At 32.3% G+C, this 21,468-nt stretch overlaps 3 protein-coding genes and 1 non-coding gene across 4 annotated transcripts; 1 reads left to right on the forward strand and 3 right to left on the reverse strand.

The window, feature by feature from the left end:
• Positions 1 to 1,745: 1,745 nt before the first annotated feature.
• Positions 1,746 to 4,849, reverse strand: LOC125055494 (translin). Its single transcript, XM_047657956.1, has 7 exons — positions 4,681 to 4,849; positions 4,457 to 4,544; positions 4,139 to 4,235; positions 2,757 to 2,872; positions 2,578 to 2,660; positions 2,229 to 2,320; positions 1,746 to 2,034 (listed from the first exon to the last, which is right to left on the reverse strand). The coding sequence occupies exons 1-7, from the start codon at positions 4,756 to 4,758 to the stop codon at positions 1,905 to 1,907; spliced, it is 684 nt and encodes a 227-aa protein (XP_047513912.1). The 5' UTR covers positions 4,759 to 4,849; the 3' UTR covers positions 1,746 to 1,904.
• Positions 4,850 to 7,021: 2,172 nt separating this feature from the next.
• LOC125055518 (adenosine 5'-monophosphoramidase HINT1) lies at positions 7,022 to 8,208 on the forward strand. Its single transcript, XM_047657983.1, has 3 exons — positions 7,022 to 7,181; positions 7,663 to 7,774; positions 8,020 to 8,208. The coding sequence occupies exons 1-3, from the start codon at positions 7,071 to 7,073 to the stop codon at positions 8,178 to 8,180; spliced, it is 384 nt and encodes a 127-aa protein (XP_047513939.1). The 5' UTR covers positions 7,022 to 7,070; the 3' UTR covers positions 8,181 to 8,208.
• Positions 8,209 to 9,492: 1,284 nt separating this feature from the next.
• Positions 9,493 to 20,219, reverse strand: LOC125055379 (alpha-1,3-mannosyl-glycoprotein 2-beta-N-acetylglucosaminyltransferase). The gene is made up of 9 exons (XM_047657822.1): positions 19,648 to 20,219; positions 17,008 to 17,129; positions 15,394 to 15,607; positions 14,813 to 14,891; positions 14,245 to 14,394; positions 13,944 to 14,034; positions 12,860 to 12,964; positions 11,819 to 11,983; positions 9,493 to 10,802 (listed from the first exon to the last, which is right to left on the reverse strand). The coding sequence occupies exons 1-9, from the start codon at positions 19,928 to 19,930 to the stop codon at positions 10,689 to 10,691; spliced, it is 1,323 nt and encodes a 440-aa protein (XP_047513778.1). The 5' UTR covers positions 19,931 to 20,219; the 3' UTR covers positions 9,493 to 10,688.
• Positions 20,220 to 21,054: 835 nt separating this feature from the next.
• Positions 21,055 to 21,161, reverse strand: LOC125055660. Its single transcript, XR_007117949.1, has one exon. It is a non-coding gene; the product is annotated as a U6 spliceosomal RNA (small nuclear RNA).
• Between the last annotated feature and the right edge of the window lie 307 nt (positions 21,162 to 21,468).

Raw genomic sequence — 21,468 nt, forward strand, 5'->3', positions numbered from 1 at the left:
CTAAAAGATTACGAAAGAATGCTCTTCTTCTAGCTCTAGCTCTATGTTCGTTTGATGTAAATCGATACCTCTAGCTTTCGTTTACACTAAAAGATTACGAAAGAATGCTCTTGTTCTAGCTCTATGTTCGTTTGATGTAAATCGATACCTCTAGCTTTCGTTTACACTAAAAGATTACGAAAGAATGCTCTTCTTCTAGCTCTAGCTCTATGTTCGTTTGATGTAAATCGATACCTCTAGCTTTCGTTTACACTAAAAGATTACGAAAGAATGCTCTTGTTCTAGCTCTATGTTCGTTTGATGTAAATCGATACCTCTAGCTTTCGTTTACACTAAAAGATTACGAAAGAATGCTCTTCTTCTAGCTCTAGCTCTATGTTCGTTTGATGTAAATCGATACCTCTAGCTTTCGTTTACACTAAAAGATTACGAAAGAATGCTCTTGTTCTAGCTCTATGTTCGTTTGATGTAAATCGATACCTCTAGCTTTCGTTTACACTAAAAGATTACGAAAGAATGCTCTTCTTCTAGCTCTAGCTCTATGTTCGTTTGATGTAAATCGATACCTCTAGCTTTCGTTTACACTAAAAGATTACGAAAGAATGCTCTTGTTCTAGCTCTAGCTCTATGTTCGTTTGATGTAAATCGATACCTCTAGCTTTCGTTTACACTAAAAGATTACGAAAGAATGCTCTTCTTCTAGCTCTATGTTCGTTTGATGTAAATCGATACCTCTAGCTTTCGTTTACACTAAAAGATTACGAAAGAATGCTCTTGTTCTAGCTCTAGCTCTATGTTCGTTTGATGTAAATCGATACCTCTAGCTTTCGTTTACACTAAAAGATTACGAAAGAATGCTCTTCTTCTAGCTCTAGCTCTATGTTCGTTTGATGTAAATCGATACCTCTAGCTTTCGTTTACACTAAAAGATTACGAAAGAATGCTCTTGTTCTAGCTCTATGTTCGTTTGATGTAAATCGATACCTCTAGCTTTCGTTTACACTAAAAGATTACGAAAGAATGCTCTTGTTCTAGCTCTAGCTCTATGTTCGTTTGATGTAAATCGATACCTCTAGCTTTCGTTTACACTAATAGATTACGAAAGAATGCTCTTGTTCTAGCTCTCGCTCTATATTCGTTTGATGTAAATCGACCTTTACGGGGAAACCAGCGAGCAACGAGCCGCTCGTTGCTCGCTTTGAGTGCTCCACCCGGCTGTCGGTTTTTTGGCGAATCCTTTGACTGTTACGCGGTTCAGTAATTACGCGTCGCACGACGCGAGTGATCATGATTATCATTTTCTATAAATTGTGTCTTTTTTAAAGTACTTTTGGTCCAATAAAATACAACAGTTCTTCAAAATTGAGACCTGCGTACAAAGTTTTTATACTGTCCAGTAATCATTTGGTTTTTAATATTGCAATCAATAACAAACCACTTCATACGCCTGTGTTTTTAAATAAGTTTTATGTCCAGTAACATTTTTTCTTCTTCTTAATTTGGATGAAACAATAATTAAATAGAATTAAAGATATCAACGTTATCACTATCACATCTCGTGAACACCGGCAGCGAAAGTGGAGCACAGAGTTTTGACGAGCATGTTACGCCGATTTTAGAACACAGCGTAACATGCTCGATGCGAATGCTACATTACACCTCGTAACTTTGGTCAGTTCCCACCTTTAGAGGTATAACAACCCGAATATAAACAAAATCTACGACCTCAATTTTTTTTCGCCGCCCGCTGCCCCATCATAAACCAGTTTCAAACAGGATACTGAGAAGATCCCTTCTGATAGTCATGTTAATAAACTTTGTTCAGAGAAAGGGGATTTATTTTATGAGTTAGTCAAATAAAATGAGTTTTTTTCTAAATGTTTTATTGTAATATCATAAGCAGATTAAGCAGATTCAGTCTTAGGAAAAAGTCCTCTAATACTCAGGTCATAAACCACTTCCTCTATTTTCTTTACATCATACTTGAGAGCGTCGAAGCGCTTGCGCAGGTGATCATTCTTCAAATTTAATAACCTGTCAAATAAATTTACTGGATAAAAGCAAGTTATAATAATAAACTTATGCTTAAAATACCTTGACTGTATCTTAGTAAACTGAACAATTCATTTTTCCTCAAGGGTATTTCAAAGTATTACAATAAAAAACTTGCGTTATTCATTATTCAACTATTGACATGTAAAGTATATACTTTAAGCTAAATTTCTTACCTGAATCCAGCATTAAGTTCCATAACAAATTTTGATATCTGTATTGGCTTGTTGTAGTCCCCACGGGTTACCGAGTTCACAGCCAACCGTGACTATAATTGATACATTTTTAGTTCATTTAATCGTCTATAATAAGAGAGATATACATACTTTCATATGTTGCACACAATTAACATTTTCTGTTACTCATTGAATATGTACTGATACTCTATTTTATTTTTTAAACATCACATGAAAAATGAATATACAAATCAAGTACATAGAAGATCGTATGATCAAACTTTTAAAGTGGCACCAACTTTGGAGATATATTTTTAAATTTGTAGTTGAAAATGAATTGTGCACTTACCAATTCAGTACATAGATTAAGAAGTCCCACTAAATAATCATCAATGTCTAAATGAAAGCCATTCTTTGACTCCTCTGCACTTACTAAAAAAAAAAATTTATTGTTAAAAACATTCTTTTTTGCAACAAGGCTTTTATTGAAAAAAAGAATAACATTAATTTTATTTATCTGGTACTTACTACCCAATACAGAAGCCACAGTCTCGAGGGTTGCCAATATACCCTTCTCCAACCAAATTGTGAGAGAAATAAGATAGCAGTAACGTTGTGTCATGTAGCGCCAGTGATCATGGTATCTGGAAGAATTAGAAGTATACTTTGATTTCAATTGCTACCAAAAATAATTTAATTAGTGTTCCTAAACTGATTCATATGAACATATCCTTCACTTTAGATATTGTGTTCATGCTATGATGAATTTAGGTGCAGTTTTGTTAGTTATAGCAGTGTAAGTAGATTTAGTCTTTAAAAATAATGAAACATTGCTATTCTTAAAAAATATTCAAATTCCTTCTAAGTACAATGTTTATTTAAAGTAATAGTTAGAAAAACAAAATTAATGGGCATAGCTAGTAACAAACAAAAATAATTTAGATTTAATAACAACTAGCTGACCTGGCTAACTTCGTTCCGTCCTACAACCTTATAATATCGTTGTTACTTTAATTTAACTTATTTTAGGATTTTATTAATGTTAAGTATTACATTAATACAACTCTTTTGCAAATACAGAAATGTTTTATTGCTTGCCATTGCGAAAGAAGAATGGCAGTTTTACACATTAGGGCATCTTCTCTCTATAGTATAGCGGCACTTTCTGATATCCAACATCTTTTGATCAGGATCAAAGCATGGTTATGCATCTCCTCATTCACCTCAAGATCGGAATTTCTTGAACTGACACGAATTCGACGTAAAATGATGCGTAGTTTTGTCAACAGATGGCACCATATGATTTTTGCATTCGTAATTTAGTTAATTAATTAATTGTTATTCGATAACTTATCCGATATTTTATTGCTTATTCTGCTATTCGGGACGGAAACAAATCCAACAAATCAAAAACCATGGCAATCGGTCCAGCCGTTCTCGAGTTATAAGTGTTGTAACAAACACGACTTTCTTTTATATATATAGATATCTGTTCTTCCACAGCCATTCAATTTTATAATAAAACTAGCAGACCAGCCAAGCGTGGCTAAGGTTGTTGTTATATTATATAGTAGTAAACTATTCAAGGGAAATGGTAGGAGAACTTAAGTGAAAGGTAGATAGCTTATGTGAAACGTATGTACTTTTAACACAGCACCATTTGTTAGAATTGTATCAAATAATAAACAAATATTTGCAATAAAATAATATTGCGGGTATAAATTGAGATGTAAGCTATCCTATCTTTTAAGTTAGATCAAACTACACACGGTGTGCAAATTTGATTGATATCGGTTCGGTAGTTTAGGAGTGACACGTAATATATATATTAAGATGTAAGTGTACATAGTAGCAGTTGTTTTTACAAGCTTTTAAACAAAAATATCTCAATTTAAAAGAATAATACATACTTATAGTAATCCCCTGATGGAACCACTTCCTTCAACTTGCTGTAGCCAGTATTTGCCTTTTCAAATAACTTACGAGCTATTAAACATGCTGCAGAAACTACAACAATAATAGGTTATTAAAAAAAATTTTAATAAGCCAAGCGGTTGAGTTTATATTTACCATTGCTCAGGTTGTGAATAATAGATAAGTTAGTAAATAAGATAAATAAAACTATTAAAAAATTTGAGACCAGAACTATTGATAATAAAGGTATTAAGAATACCTTTGAACAGTAGCAAGTACTTGAGTACAATACAATATAAATTTAATTGACTTACTGGCAGACTCATCATGGTGTATCACTTGCAATACTGTTGTGATTTCCCTTGATACTTGGTCCACATCTTTGCAGATATTGCGGATTTTCTGCAAGTTATAATTATTTGGTAATAAATTTTTACTAAGGCGATAAGTGACTACTCTGTTAATGAAATAGTAACAAAGTAAATTTTCTACAAAATGCGCCGGCATAAAACGCAAGTATTATGAAATTACAACTAACTTCACGTATTTCTTGTTCTTCATCTAGACTTTTTTGGAAATCACCGAATATGGTATTTATTATGTCCCGTGAGCTCATTGTTTTGACTTCTAGGTTCTTCAAATAATTACAAATAATTTATTTGTAATGAATTTAGAATTATGATTATTTGGAGCTCTAGAGTCTATACTCTATATTCTATAAGTCTATAGTCGTATTTTTAATTAGACGAAGCCAACCAGTGTTGCCAACTCGGATTTTGAAAATTACGTAGGTCAGATTAAACAATTACGTAGATTTAGCAAAAATTGTATAGGAAAAGTTCGTAGATCTACGTACTTTTTTTTATGAGTGAAATGAAGAGGGTAGGGTTGGTAAAACTGAATAAAAAGAGTGTTATTTTTTTGAAATGGAAATAAAAAAAAATATATTCATTATTATTTTCTGGTAAATTAAATTTGTACATGTTTTTATTAAAAAGTTTAATATGATCTTGCGTTGGCCCAGGATTACTTTTCAGATCACTTTTTGTAAAATGTAACCCTGTGAGGGTTTCAGTAGACTGAGGTCCGTTTCTGATGTTAGTTTTCATCAAGTTTATTAAAGAAAAACGTCGTTCAACATTTGCGCTACTATGAGGTAATGTTAATAACTTTTGTGTAAATTGGGCTAGGAGGGGAAACTGCTGAGTTGCATCTCATTTTTTTTATTTTGGCAATATGACGCCAAAAGTCATCTGCTTTGAATATCTGATCCTCTTGAAATGGTAGATTTGTGTTTCTTAAAGTTCTCCATTCCCGGTCTGATTGTTTTTAACTTTTTTTTTTCGAAAGTAATAGATATTATGCCTATTCAGCCTAATGAATTTGGATATTGTGCAAAATTTTCAATTTGATTAAAAATACGTAGATTCTGTGACTGAAGTTCGTAGGTTTTCAGAAAAGGCCTAAAATACGTAGATCTACGTAAAAAGACGTAGAGTTGGCAACGCTGAAGCCAACGCCTAACTGACACTTGACAGTAGCTAATGTCACTTTGTAAAATAATGTTGCCATATTTAAAGTAATAGTGATGCGTTCAGTTCTTGTTCAATCAGATGAATGAACAATGAGTGTGAATAGTCAATCATTTTAAACAATAAAAAAATATTATTTCTATTTTAAAATTGTATAAAAGTGCTCTGATATAAGTTAGGTACTAGTACTATGTAACTACAATCAGTTTTTTGACGTCTTATTACAAAGCGCGGCGCGGCGACTAGTGCCATCACCGATCATTAATTCAGGGTTTTTACTTTGTCACAACACTATTTTTATTTCATTAAAAACTGACAACACCGTAAACGTCAGTTAACTTCGTCTAAAGGCCGATTTACATTATCTTAGTGTTTAGGAGAGTGCTTTAGTTGAAACATGTAAACGCTACTTGCTTTAGTAAACGCTACGCTAAAGAACTTGCCTTTCAAAGCACTCTCCTAAACACTAAGATAATGTAAATCGGCCTTAATTAAAAATTCGACTATAGACTCTAGCCTCTAAATTCTAACAGCTAACTTGAAATGAAAGTTGAAACTTCTGCTTTTGGCAATTGGCATACCGCACAGGGCACAAGCTAGAAACTAGAAAGATTTTTGACTTCTTGACAGAGATTTACTTACATCCTTTTTTGGACCTTATATTTATAATTTGTATTTACAATTTTCAAACAACACAACAAAATATATATTTTTAAATAATTAAAATTATTAAAAAGAAAATTAAAACAAATTTTAAAAGTTTGGTCACTGTGGCAGTGTACAAGTGAACGCTGGCAGCATTTCCTCGCATTACTTATTTGTTGACCCAGGAAAGCACCAGTTCTAGGGTCACCACTCACCAGTATTATCTACCAGGCGCCAACTTAAATCTTTAATTAACGCTTGCGCACTTGAACCCCTCAAGTGTCCCTACTCCAAAGGGAATAAAATCGAAGGTGGAGGAAAACTTATATTTGTGCCGTTTATTAGTTTCTACCTACTCTGCGGCCGCCCCAGCTATTTTGCTTGTCCGAAGTATGTGAGACGGGGCAAACGTGTCCACACAAGTAGCATCCCATACTAAAGCCCGTCCCATCTTCAAAGGGATCAACAACATTCCATCCAGCCACTTGCCATCGTCTCTTGCGATGCCGGTTGGCTCCAACATTGCTGGAACATTGTCGAAGGCAAGAGAGCGGCGTCGGCGTATAATGTCGTTAAACAATCTGTATTGTACCTATCTGTATTCTGTTCGAAGAAGAATGTCATCAATAATCGCCATATTTATGTAAGATATATCATATCAATTGTCAAATGTCAAGGACTATTTTCTCTTATGACATAGCTGGTGTCGGTGATATTCGATATAATATGTCATAGAGATTTTAAAAATAAAATGGCCGGCGAAGTAGAACTTGCTAAAACTGCAGCTCCTGGAGGCGATACTATATTTGGAAAAATTTTGAGAAAGGAAATCCCTGCCAAATTTGTTTATGAAGATGATCAGGTACATATTTAATATTTTGCGTTCTTTCAGTTCAGTGAAAAATCTATTTGGGAAAGACATTCATAACTTATTAACATTCTAGAGTTATCTTATTAAAATAAAACTAAAGTAAAACAACGTGTCATTTATCCTGTGTGTAATCTGTGAATTAAATAACCAGTGACGATACAACCTTTTTTTTAAAATACTTTAACTTGAGATTTCTGTGCCTTGATCATTTGTTTTTCTATTTTGATAAAGGACTTCTTGGGTCTTAGACGTGCCGGTTTCCTTACCATGTTTTCCTTCACCGTTCGAATGAGTGTTAAATGCTCACATAGACAGAAAGTGTATTGGTGCACACCCGGAATTCGAACCTACGATCTCCGGTAGATCAACATCATACTATATACATCTCATCTACAGGAGAGTCGGAAGCCACTAGGCAAACACTGTTTAAATTGTGTGAATTCAGTACTTTTATAATAGCCTTTTTTGACAGTGTGTAGCATTCCACGATGTGAACCCGCAGGCACCCACACACATACTAGTTATTCCCCGAAAACCAATCACGCAGCTGTCACAGGCAGAAGATAGCGATGAGCAACTACTTGGTAATTTTGTACTAATTATTTAAAAAAATTAATAGCAGGCAGGCAGTTTTGGCTATAAAGTCGAGCCAACCTTAAAACAATATAGATTCTTTGTTGCATTCAATCTTAATTTAAGGCTTTTTGGTATGAGATGTCATATCAGAAAAATACATAAGGTTTCTATTTAAATAATATAAAGTTAGTCTAAACAAAAGCATTTTAACTAGTCTCATTGCAATAACTATAATTAGTATTGTTTTTGTCAGGTCATCTCCTGACAACGGCGCGTAAAGTTGCTGCTCAGGAAGGCCTTGACAAAGCTGGATTCCGACTTGTCATCAATGATGGCAAAAATGGTGCACAGAGTGTATACCATTTGCATGTGCATATCTTAGGAGGAAGGCAGATGCACTGGCCCCCTGGATAATTGTGTTAAATAAAGTTTTATTAATCTAGTTTATTATTATTTTTTAAATGCCTTACAATATAGCTAGTTTTTTTAATTTTCTGTGGTATTTTTTACCTAAATAATTTTGGTTTGCAAAGTACATCATACTGTAAATCTAATTATGTTTAGATTGATGGCCAATTTTTGGAAAATATATTTTTATGATACAATATATAGTTCTGGCTAAAGGAAACCGACTATGAAAGGCTTATAAACATTGAGATATTTTATACAAAAGTTAAATCAAACAAATATTTATACAGTAGAACCTCGATAAGCTAAAGTCCAAGGGAAACACAAAATATTTTAAGTTATAGAGGTTTTAAGTTATCAAGGTTTCCATTCTTGGCAGACTGATTTGCTAACGCTCGCACTTTCGCCGCATATTTAAAGGCTAAATCATACCGTTTCTTAAAATTATGTAACCAGCCATTGCTGGGTTTAAAATTTTTGATTTTCAGAGAATTAGCGAACTCTTCAGCTTTTTCTTTCAGTATGGGTCCACTAACACTGATGTTTTTGTTTCGACACTGTTTAAACCACGTAAACAAACATTGTTCTAAATTAGGGAATTCGGCAATTTTTCGTCTTTTACATTGAAGACTTTCTCCTGATTCTTGTTTCTTCAAGATTTCAGCTTCTTTTTTAATGATGATAGACAATGTACTCTCATGTATTCCAAACTGAGCCGCAACTTCTTTCCTTTTCAATCCATTTTTCACTGCTTCTATAGCTTTTAATTTATCAGCGTAGGTGAGGGTTGTTAGTTTTCTTTTTGGACTCATTTTAAGACAGTTTTATCACACAGTAAGTAAAGCGATGTTTCCAGGACAACGATCAAAAAACTTATGATGCAAGTAAGTCGTTGTCACAAAGCTAACCGCCGCAAAGCTTTGAAGAATTTAGATAAAGCAAACAATAGGTAATGTATTGTTTACGTTAACAATACATAGTAAACACGTGCAAGCAATAAATACCGAAACCATTTGTTTTGACACTCTTTCAAAATGACTCAATCACAAACAATTTTATGTTATAGAGGTTGTGGAAACATTTCTTTTAGTTACTGAGGGCCTATACAGAGATTATTTATTTAAGTTATAGAGGTTGCGTATTTTAAGTTATAGAGGTTTTGGGCTCTGATGGGAAGGGAACATAGTATTTTTTGAAGTAACAGAGGTTTTTATGTTACCGAGGTTTAAGTTATCGAGGTTCTACTGTATATTGAGTAATTTTAGAAAGGGTTTCTCCTAGTAAATCATGTTAGAAAAGAAAGAAATAAAAGTGCAAGTAGTTATCAAATTAGGTATATTTCAAAAAAACAATATTTACAGTTAGGCGAAAAAACAAGAATCTCATTTTTACCCACTGCAATTTAACACAAAAGATAGACAACGATATAAGAAACAATTTTAAGTACTAGAAAGGAAAATTTGTACTAGGAATAAAAAAAATAACTTATCACAAAATACTGATTTTAGACGCAAAATACAAATCAGATAAAACTATTTTGTAATGGTGAATTAGCAGACATATACAGCCTTGTTACATTAACTACAATAAATAAAATAAAACCTTTTTTACAAAATCAAATCCTTCACAGATAATCTTAAATTGAAATTCATTATACATAATATTCAGTTTGTATATTATATTACAAATGAGAATATCTACAGTATGTAAATATAGTTTTGACAACTAGCCCGCTTTAAAATTAAAATGCAATATATTATTAATTTATATACAATACACATCACAGTCTTTATTATATTAATATACATTTAGTAAATCGTCAAAGGATTGCTTTATTAATTACTTAACAGTATGTTTAACATTTAAAAAATGCATTCTGGCATTTCATGGTTTTGGTGCATTATAACTATTCAGGAGTAGCTTTTATTTACCATAAACAATAAGGATATATTTTTATTTTTGCTTTTGAAAGCCAAGAAAATTAAAAAATCAAATTGTACATATTATAATTAATTCTAGAAGTCCTATTCACATGAAGTTTATTTACTACAAACACACCTAAGATGTGTTTGACAAGGACTGGCATTTTTGCGCTTGTTTACACCAGACTACTGGATTTTTTTCTTGAGTTTATGGCCTGGTATCTAGATTTACTGGAAATTAAACTAGGACTTCCACAGAGTAAGTTATATGTCATAACATGGTGATACAAATTTAAATGTCAGCTGCTCGAATCATGACGTGAACGTCATTCTAACGCGAATGTAGTTAAAACAATACTTCATTTAAATAGCTTGATGGAATGTTATTTAAAAAAATGCATAAATCTAAAAAAAACAATTTTTATAAATTACAATTTCCAAATAACCCGCGATTATTTCCGGAAGTGGTCCATCATCACACTGTACTATTAAGTTCCTGACACATTTGATTGGCCTGTATATTCTGATATACATTTAAGTTTAAAAGGCTCAATAGATCATTTTATCAATAAATGATGAGCCGTTACCAGTGTTAGCCCCAATTTGGGTCGTATTTTGTCCATTCATAGCTCGGGGCCAAATATACACGACGTCCTTTAATAAAACATGTCACAATACCACGGTAAGCCGTCCGAGGTATTCCGCTCTGAAACAAATTTTGATATAAATATACAATAATAGACCAGTGCCGATAATTTTTGAAACCAAAAAAAATTACAGTAGGATGAAACCCATTAGAAAAGGAGGGGAATATGATCAAAATGAAAGGAAAAATAAATTACGGTCGATCTGAGGTCGGGAAGGGGTAGGGGGGGGGAGGTTTAAGGGTAAAAAACGGTTTATCTCGATTTCCGGCAAAACTAAAAGTCCTATCGAAGAAAGTTAAATGGCAAAGTTGGAGGTAATAAAAAGATCTAAAACTTTTGTATTCACACATTTTTCACATAACCTCAAAATTTATGTGAAAAATTCAAAAAACCAAGTTTTTGGTTTTTTATTTTTATCTTTAACAAAAATAATTTTTTTTTAACGAAATTTGGTGAAAACTTACCTTTCTATCTCTCAAATACACTGTAATTTATTTGATTAAAAATATTTATTTGTTCACCTTATTTTGAATTAATATCGAAAAAATACCCTAATTTTCAATCGAAAATTCTGACGTCAAAATTTCAGCTTTTTTCAAAAAGTTGGTGTGCTTTCAGTTCGTTGTTAGTTAGGTAAGTTTTCACCAAATTTCGTTAAAAAAAAAATATTTTTGTTAAAGATAAAAATAAAAAACCAAAAACTTGGTTTTTTGAATTTTTCACATAAATTTTGAGGTTATGTGAAAAATGTGTGAATACAAAAGTTTTAGATCTTTTTATTACCTCCAACTTTGCCATTTAACTTTCTTCGATAGGACTTTTAGTTTTGCCGGAAATCGAGATAAACCGTTTTTTACCCTTAAACCTCCCCCCCCCTACCCCTTCCCGACCTCAGATCGACCGTAATTTATTTTTCCTTTCATTTTGATCATATTCCCCTCCTTTTCTAATGGGTTTCATCCTACTGTGATTTTTTTCACTTTTTATTTATTTTAAAGGCTATCTGCACTGGTCTATAAGTAATAATACCCTTATAAAAACCTCTTTTACGTAAAAAAAACATAAAAAGACATACCCTAAAATCGTCCATCAACCCAAGTTTCTTAGCTGCTCGCTGGTAACTCTTAGCGTTACTGTACACGACCCGAACTGGACCAGTTCCATAGCCCATTATCACATCCTCGGCTGTGGACTCCGGCAGTGACGCAACCAGTGATGTTAGGTTGTCGTCGTATACGTCCTAAAATAACAAAAATGAAAGCTTAACTGATTTTTGATGAGCAGACTTAATGTTGTTGCTAATTAAACATTTATCAAAAACAAAAAAAACTTGTTATAAATTGTTCGCGTTACCGCGAAGACATCAAAAGAGGAATCGTGTGGCGTGGTACTACAACTCTTCTGAGGGAAAAATATATTTAGTTATGTCTATACTAATATTATAAAGATTAAAGGTTTGATTTTTTGTTTGTTTGAAATGAATAGGCTCCGAAACTACTTGACCGATTTCAAAAATTCTTTCACCGTTGGCAAGCTACACTATTCCCGAATGACATAGGCTATGTTTCATTTTCAAAAAAATTAGGGTTGCTTACTTGAATAAAACTTGAATAATCTAACCCAAGGTGTAAAAAAATAAACAAAAAACTTCCTTCAATCGTGTGCGCTGCGAAAACTATTAATGATAGAACAAAATTATGTATTACAAATTTCAGGACACATCACTATCTATTAAAATGTCGCGACAGCATGTATCTATCTTTTATAGTTACGTCACAATAAGCCTCCTGTTATTATTTTTTTTCTATTAAAATACCACCGCTAGAAAAGGCTCTTTATTCGTACCTAGGTATTGATCCTTATCAAAATAAATACCAACGTTTCACATAAGCTACAATTTAATGGCATAACCACCAAAAAAGCATGGTGGATTGGTGTTCCCCTGCCGTTTCTCTTGAATAGTTTAATACTATGTAATATAACAAAAATCTTGGCCACAGCAACGCTTGGCCGAGTCAACTAGTATTGTATAAGTAGCGATCAATGAAAGGGAGATATGTCTATTTCCTATGAGATTCCAATCTGTTTACTTACTTTATATAAAATGTTTACTTACTTTGATGAGATAAGTCAGGTTCAATTTTGTAAATTCGACAAATTCGCCATTAAGCTGCATATATCGCAAGTGGAGATCGAAGAATAGACCTTTACTCACTCCAACCTGTTTACACGAGAAGAAAACATTTAAGGATATCTTAAAATTCATACATTTTTCTAAGACAACATTGTGTTTTCGAAGAGTTTTTGTTTTCTGAAATATTTGTATTTTAATTCTAATTATACTGTTAAATGTGCTCAGTATCTCCTTTCATCACAGCGTAAACACGATTAGATAGAAAGAGACGGGAGTAATTTTAAGAGTGGAACTAGACTGTTTCAGTTTTTATGAATTGAGTTAATCTGATTTTTTTTTATACAGTACTAGACAGACATTTAGGCACAATCCTGCTGTTAAATGAGATGCGACCTACAAAAATATTCCACACAGCAAAATCCCTCGTAAAGTAAAGGTACAAACACTTTGTGTGGTTTCTGAATAAAGTTTTTACATTCATTATGGTTTCATGTAAATTAACTAAAAAAATCATTGCAAAGGATCGCCAAAATAAACCCACATTGGCTATAAAAATAATTCCTTATTTAATCTAATAACCACCGGGTAGTCTATTTATTAGCCTTCTCTCACTCACAACACTCGCAAACTTTTTCGTTGTCTTAACCCCTAAAGTGCTTACATACTACTTGAAGGGCCCCTTACACACTCACAACCACTCAAGCTTTAAATTAATTTTGTTTATTACTTTAGTTTAGTCACAGTATGTTATATTTTGTATATTTTCTATCCGCGATGAAAGATGGGGGCTTCTACACTCCTATTATGGAAGCAGCTTCAAACAAAGATACTCAATATCTGCAGCACGTCAATCAGCCAGTGAAAAGGCCAAGAAATGAATCGTTCTTATTGACGTTATTTGGTCTCGATGTATACGTATAGAGCCGAACTTGTACGTCATGCTCAACTGGTTTTTATTGTCAAACGAAAAAAGTGCTCCAATAGAAGATATTTTGTTTTGTTTTTTGCAATGTATATCACACACATCCTGTATATACTCATATATTTTAATAAATTAATGAAATACCTTTCCAAACGAGTAAGTCCTCGACACTTCGGGTCTAATACACGATCGACCTTCGGTATTCCGCGGATCTCTGAGCCAGTCGTCAAAAAACCTGAAAATAAATAATATTATATTAGCGTGAGTTAAGTTCGGCGGCGGTTGTGCAGGAATGTTCAAAAATGAAACACTTTGGTCCAAGCTATGTGTGTACTGTCTTTAATTGTTTAAAAACGTGAATATTTAAAGACCGGCAACGCACTCGCTTGTTCTGGCAGTGAATCACTTACATCACCTAGCCTAGTCACAAAAATTTTAAACTTACGCCTCAGGCCATTTAGTTTCCAACTGGTCCCAGGTCTCACTCCTCAGTATCCAGCCCAGCCCCGGGAAGAAATCAGTTCTGTGAAGGAGTTCTGGACGATTTATATCTATCAATTCCTTCTTTCCATTGTCGTTCCATGCTGATATACACCTGAAAATATTTCTTGGATTTTACATTTCTACACCGACTTCACAAAATGGAGACTAATAAATGTATGTAGAACTTGATTGGAGCATTGTTGGAGACCCAAAAAGTCTACGGCGTGTCAGCATCAGGCTGATCACCTATTTGCCTAATAGATTGACAATTGTTCATTGTTTTTTTTTTTGTAAAATTTGATACTTGTAGCTTCTGAGTGTATGTACGAATTACGAATTTTGAAAACTAAGTCATATCTATTTGTTTTTTTTTAAATTAGGTATATTCCAAGATTAGGAAGAGATTAAACTTTTCTTTTGATTTTGAAAACTTTGTTTTTAGAGTCGCCTATCCATTAAAAACAGTTAACGGTAATAAATTAGCACAAGGGGGGGTTGTGTGTGTTGTAATGTAAGGTAGGTCAACTCACCATATACTTGGATCTCTTAATAATAACGGATAGGTCCCGAGAAAATATTCAAAAAAGTCCGGTGATATATCCAAATCATCTGTAAAAAAAATTACTCAATAACCATGGGTGAACACGGTAGAAAATTTAAAATAAATTATTTACAGATTATCGACTAGATATTGACGTTGACTTGTATTCGAACTCCACGTTTAAGAATAAAAAAAAAATAATAACATTTCTCTCTCCTTATATATTGTATTATCTACTTCGTTCTGCTGTCATGTTTGTATATAATTGTTTCCAAAACAATCCAAATAAATAAACCACTTAACGGTTTTGACGTATTTGACTTTGATGTTATTAAATTATAATGACAATGACGGCTGACACTAACACCATTGCTCGTACATTAATAATAAATTGATATTACTATCAAATAGTCTGTTAATTTGTAGATCTATTAATATTGGTAAATCTAATAATCCACAAAAAAGTTTTGAACTAATTTGACTTAGATGTTATTAAATTAATTACAATGGAAGCTGATACCATCGCCATTTTTCCTGCTATTTTTTTTTAATTTACTCTGAGTTTATTACCTTCAACAATAATCACAGCTTCGTGTCCCAAATGTCGGAATATGTAATTCAAGGCGAATCGGTAATGGCGCGCAATTTTAAAATACCCTTTGAATTTAGCTTTGGCTCGTGTCAGCGGTATTTCTGAGAGGTCCGGCTGCTGCACCACCGATATCGTTGGGTCCAAATCTGTGTAAGACTTTATCATTTGGTACGTCGCATTGTGACCGCAATCCTGGAATTTTTGATCGTTTTTCTTTAGACAGAACATAACTAAGGGTGAGATCTATAGAGCGCACTTAGACTTTGCTCAGACTTAACTATAACCATCTTTACTTTTTTAAAGGATAATAAAGAAGGTATTGCATGAAATGAAACATCAATTTCTGTCTTAGCTTGAGCTTAGCTTAATCTCACCGTTAAAATGTCTATAAATATACTAAATCATAGTCTAACCTTAGTGTTTTTCGTAAGTAAAGTCTGAGCAAAGTCCAAGTGCGCACTATAGATCTCACCCTAAATATATAAAACATGAAATAAATTACAATTAATCGTCCCTAATCATTTTTTAATTTATTAAAACTTATAAGAACATAACATTGCATTAATAAGAATTAGGGATGCATCCGATACCGATACCGATACCGATATATCGGCGATACTTTGGATTTGCCGATATATCGGTATCGGCGATATTTTAATTGCCGATACAACGATACTTTTCAAATTTCGCGCTTTAAAAAAAGTAATGTAAAAGCGCATCTTGTTTGATCTGGGGCGTGGGAAACGAGGCACGGACTATCTATGCCCCTCACACCCGCTTAGTCTCCGCGTATTGCATTTCGCTAGACACTTTAGTTGGTTTTTAAGTGCTATCGCGCGAAGTATTTTTTCAATACCAAATTAAATAAAATACAGAATTACAAAAATCTTATCAATGTTAATTTTAATTATTAACAGTTATTTATTTTAATTTAACTATTACTCTTAATTTTATTTACTAAACCTTTAATCTTATTCAAAGTTTATAACTGTTTATATTTTATAATATATATTAAAAACTTTAACCAGACTTGATATATTTTACCTTAATTTAATTTGAATTCAATAAGCATTAGTATCGGTATCGGTATCGGAATCGGCGATATTTCTATAAGAGTATCGGTATCGGTATCGTATCGGCAAAAAGGCGTATCGATGCATCCCTAATAAGAATCAATAAATAAGTTTTGGCTAGGGCCACAGGTCTCGTCACTGTATCTTTCTTTAAATATAATCTACTATAGAGATGATTTTCAAGATCAGACTAACGTTAACGGGCGTAACACTTCAGGTTTTAAATTTATATTCTTATTAATATATTTATATAATTTATTGTCTGTGTTGAATTCAACTTTGAAGTCGTGTATTCGATCCCAGCTTTGCTAATGAATTTTTCTTTTCCACATTTTCGCTTATACCGAGAAGAATGTTACTAAGTGTTAACTAAGTGTTAGTTTCAAAAGGCTTAGCCCTAACACGATAAGACTCATTTATCAAGGATTCTGTATAAAATAAGAACATACTTAGCGAAGATAAATGATAGATGAAAAAAAGGTGATTTTAAATTTTTTCATTTAAAATTGTGTAACATACCTGACTAACTATAATTGGGAAAGTTTCTTTATCCGGTCTAAATTTAACTAAATTATCTAAACACCGCTTCACCGTTATTCTGTCACAAGCAATCACTAATACTGGAAGGATTGGATTTAAACCTGAAAAAAAAACAATATATGAAATGTGTTAGAAGTTATACTTCTTTGGCGTAACAAGATAAAAATGGTTTCGAAAATTGTATTCTACGTTTGTTATAAGATAAAACTAAAATGTTGACTATAGCTAGCTTCAGGGTGTCGGTTTATTGTGATTGTGACTGACATAATTTCTCCCTTACGCGGCAAAAGAAGTATAACTTCAATAATTAATCTAATCAGTTTCGCTGACTATGACTACTGTAAAGCACTCGAAACGTCAAGTTATTTCTTCACAGTTAAATATTACGTAATTACTGTAACAAATTCACTTTTGTATATAGAAGTTCTATGTAAATATGTAGTACATACTTTAATAATTCATCTCTCTACCCAGCTAAAACTCAATTAGAAAAATTTATTGGGTAAATAGGACGATTACGATTTGATTGTTTTGTACACGTGTGTACACTTTAATTAGCGAACGCCTTAGAAAATTTCCACATTGAATTTTGTATGAATTATTATATTTAAGATAACATTCTTTGTATAAATTCAAAAAACTCATATCGAAGGGAATAAAGTCACCTATTAAAAAGTGTGGCAACTACGTGTAAGCTTACTCTGTAACCTGGATAGCTATTTCAATAATAAGTTTTCGCACCACGTAATTTCAAGTTGAAATAACTACATGGACTATTATGACATAATTATTTTTTCCCAATTCCAGCTGATTGAACTAATCATTAATAATCGCTACCCGATTTATAGAGTAGCAGGTTGTGAATGTTGTTTCGAGAGGTAAATAAATTTTAATAAAGATCATGAGGAAAAGTATCAAATAAATAGTTTATGGGCGACAAATACTTGAAATTCGGTATTTCAGTCTGGATACAGGGATTTCCAGTACCAGTACCACACTATTTCATACAAACTGTACAGCAATAACTTTATAGTAAGAGCAAATACTCATTACAACCATGTTTTGCAATTCAGTATAAATTTATTAGTAAACATCTTTTATTTAAACAGGTGAAAAATTTAACAAATTTCAATTGTTTTTATCAATACCTATAGAACAATTTTAACTTATTACTTTTTCTGATAATTTATTTCTTATCTCTATGACTAATGAAAATTGTAACATATTGGGGTGATAAACTGTAAAGGTAATGTAAGAAAGTGGATTTTAGAACATATATACAGAAATGTTTTCATAAAATATTAGGCATATTTAAAACAGATGAGCAAACATTCAATTTGTATGGACAATGACCTGCATAAAACTGATGGACTAAACTATTAACATCTATGATATAACAAACTACATAGTGCTGATTATATTACTATACTCCTCTACAAAATCAGAGACCAGATTACTTGTCTCTCATAAATTTTAAACACATTAATGCAGGTATATGATAGCTGTACAGAGTCAGAGATATAGCAAAATATAAACACAATCAAGGGAAGTTTATATTGTAATTTCCTTAGTTAAATTCCGAGTCAATTTTGATTAATTGAATAGTAAAAACAATAGCATTGTTTCTAAGGATGTGTAAAGTGCTCATTTTGTAAGCATTATTGTCAGTCTAATAGTAATAGGCTAAAAGTTTAGAGATAGATTATACGGTTGGTGACGTACATCTTTCAAGTACTGCAAACATTAAAATAATAAGGACTGGCAATTAGCAAGTTGTTTTAAGAACCAAGCAATAGTAAAAAGATACATTGATCAATAATATAGCAGGAATATATGCTATTAATAACCCAAAAAACATTTTAATTTTGGAAATATCTAATCTAGATAAATATAAATTTTGTTTTATCTACCGCATGTTATCTCTTCAATTGATTAATAAATATCACCCCATATAAATAGATAATATTTATAATACCTATACATAACATTGATATTCAAAAAAATGTAACTATTTATGATAAAGCTATTGAATGTACAATTTTTTTTTAACTGATCTCAGGCTAAAAATATTTAAGTATGTATTTTATGTGATTCAACATCTTCTAATTATAACACTCTGTGCATGAATGAAAACTATTATTATAATTGTATACATATAGTATTTAAATAAAGTTATAAATACCAAAAAGCAGGATAAAAATGCTTACTAAACCTGCACATATGTGATAAATTTCATAATTATATGTATTGAATAAAAATACTTATGCTGCAGTTGAGGATCAAGATAGTGGTACTGTGATAATATCAAATATAATTGGGGCAATGTGGTGTTACAGTGATAAAATAGTTTTAAGTACCCAAATCAACACTAAATTTGTTATTGATACTAATGTACACATCTTATCAATATTTGTTTTATTTTGGCAAGATCAGGTCTGTTTACCAACTGGCGATTATGAAAAATAGCCATATAACAGACACTTTAAATGTGCAATGCTTCAAATAAAAATCATGAATTCTTGTATGAAAGATATCATCTACAATTCAATGACTCCAAATTGGAGTATCAGTTTTGATAAACCCTAGCTTTTCATTACTTGAAAATAAAATTATACTTACTTTTAATGTCAATACTACTATCCTGTTCAACCACAAATTGTTTTTCATTTTGCTTTTTCAAATGATTTTTCATTTTATTTAATAATTTGTTACTCCAACTCACATCATTATCTAACTGTACTTGTAATTTTTCCAGTTTAGTTTCCAATTCAACTAATGATTTTTTAGAACTGACTTTAGGAACCGAAAAATATGAAAGTATATAGGTAGTGTATGAAAACAGAAGCCAAGCACATATTACACATATGCCGATAATTAAAAATTTGCGTAAGTTTACACGCATTGTACACGTTTTTCTAATTATTTCAGATAAGCGTTAGAAGTTATAAACGTCCGTGTTTTGCGATATCGACACTCAATGTGGTAAATAATTATCAACATTTCACGAAAAAATATTTATCTAGGAATAGCCACATTTATTCTATTGTCTGTATATGACGATCCGATAGTTGAAATAGCACTGATATTATACACTTTTTGTGAATTTATTTTAAATATTTTTCCTACAAAATTTAAAGTTACAACCCACAAGCAAAAAAATTAATTAAACAAAATATCATTCATCACAATTCACAACACAACAATCAAAATTTGACAGCTTGCATCTCAATTCACAATTCAAATTTCAATGTTCACGAGTGACACCTAACTACTTAACTCTCAGCAATGAAAGTTGACGTCTGACAATGACACTGCCGAGTGCCGACGGCTCCCGAGCTATATAATATACGCCTAGGGATAAATTAATCATCATCATCGATATAATATACAAAAGACTTTTTGCAAAAATAAAAATGAATTCCACGTAGATCGCAATAATTATTTATATTATCTTACTTAATAGGTTAGGTGATAGATAATTTTATTATACGAAACACACCTTTCAGCAAAGCATCCTTCCTTTGTTTCCCATAGGGAAACACGGTCCAAGAACAGACTATCACTCTACAAAGACGACGATGTCATTCACAAAAATCACGAACAGAATGGAGCGTATAATATAGTACAATGTCCACCATTAAATTCCCTAATGACGCTCCCTACAATCCCGCAATGGATGAAACTGGCGGCCTAACGCCACTTTGATTAAACACATCCCAAGCCAGTGGTGCGTAAAAGCACTATTCCCGACAACGAAGACTCTCTATAGTAACTACGAAAGGAATTTGTATGAGAATCATTAGGACGTCAGATCACGTTTTGTCACGAAGACCATTTTCACACACGGTACACATTATCATTTATTAGCCATGCAACTCCAATGAAGGTTAATGGTGGCTTTAAGAAGATACGCAGTGTCCCTTGTTATTTTAAATGTTTGTTCGGTACGTAAGGTTTAATGCTAAAATGAGTGAAGTATGTCTAAACTCTCAAGTGGTTTGGTATTAATTACTATAAAAAGTCTCAAAAAATGTGGAACGCTTCACGATTTTGCGTGTCATCCTTGCGCAGGGGCCATGCTAATCTTCTCTGTATCGTTCCAATTTTAGTATATGTACTGCCGAAGCGAGTACAACATCTTATATAATGTTGTTGTATATAACGTTAAAGTATCAAATAACTCTGATAGCGCGTTTCAGAATGTAACACGCCATCTAGTTTTTACTTTAAACAAATGTTATACTAAGTCAAACCAAGCTAGTTATCCTTTACTTCGCTAGACAGCGCGATTAACACTTTAAATAATTGGAATTCACGATATGATAAATAAATTAAGATATCTTATATATTGAAAATTATTTTACATAAGGTACAAGGGCTCTATTGTCATTCAAATATACCATTTATGTACCTATAAAAACTTTAAAAAGTTTTTGCAAT

The sequence above is a fragment of the Pieris napi genome, chromosome 13, assembly GCF_905475465.1.
Source record: "Pieris napi chromosome 13, ilPieNapi1.2, whole genome shotgun sequence".
Lineage (NCBI taxonomy): Eukaryota > Metazoa > Arthropoda > Insecta > Lepidoptera > Pieridae > Pieris > Pieris napi.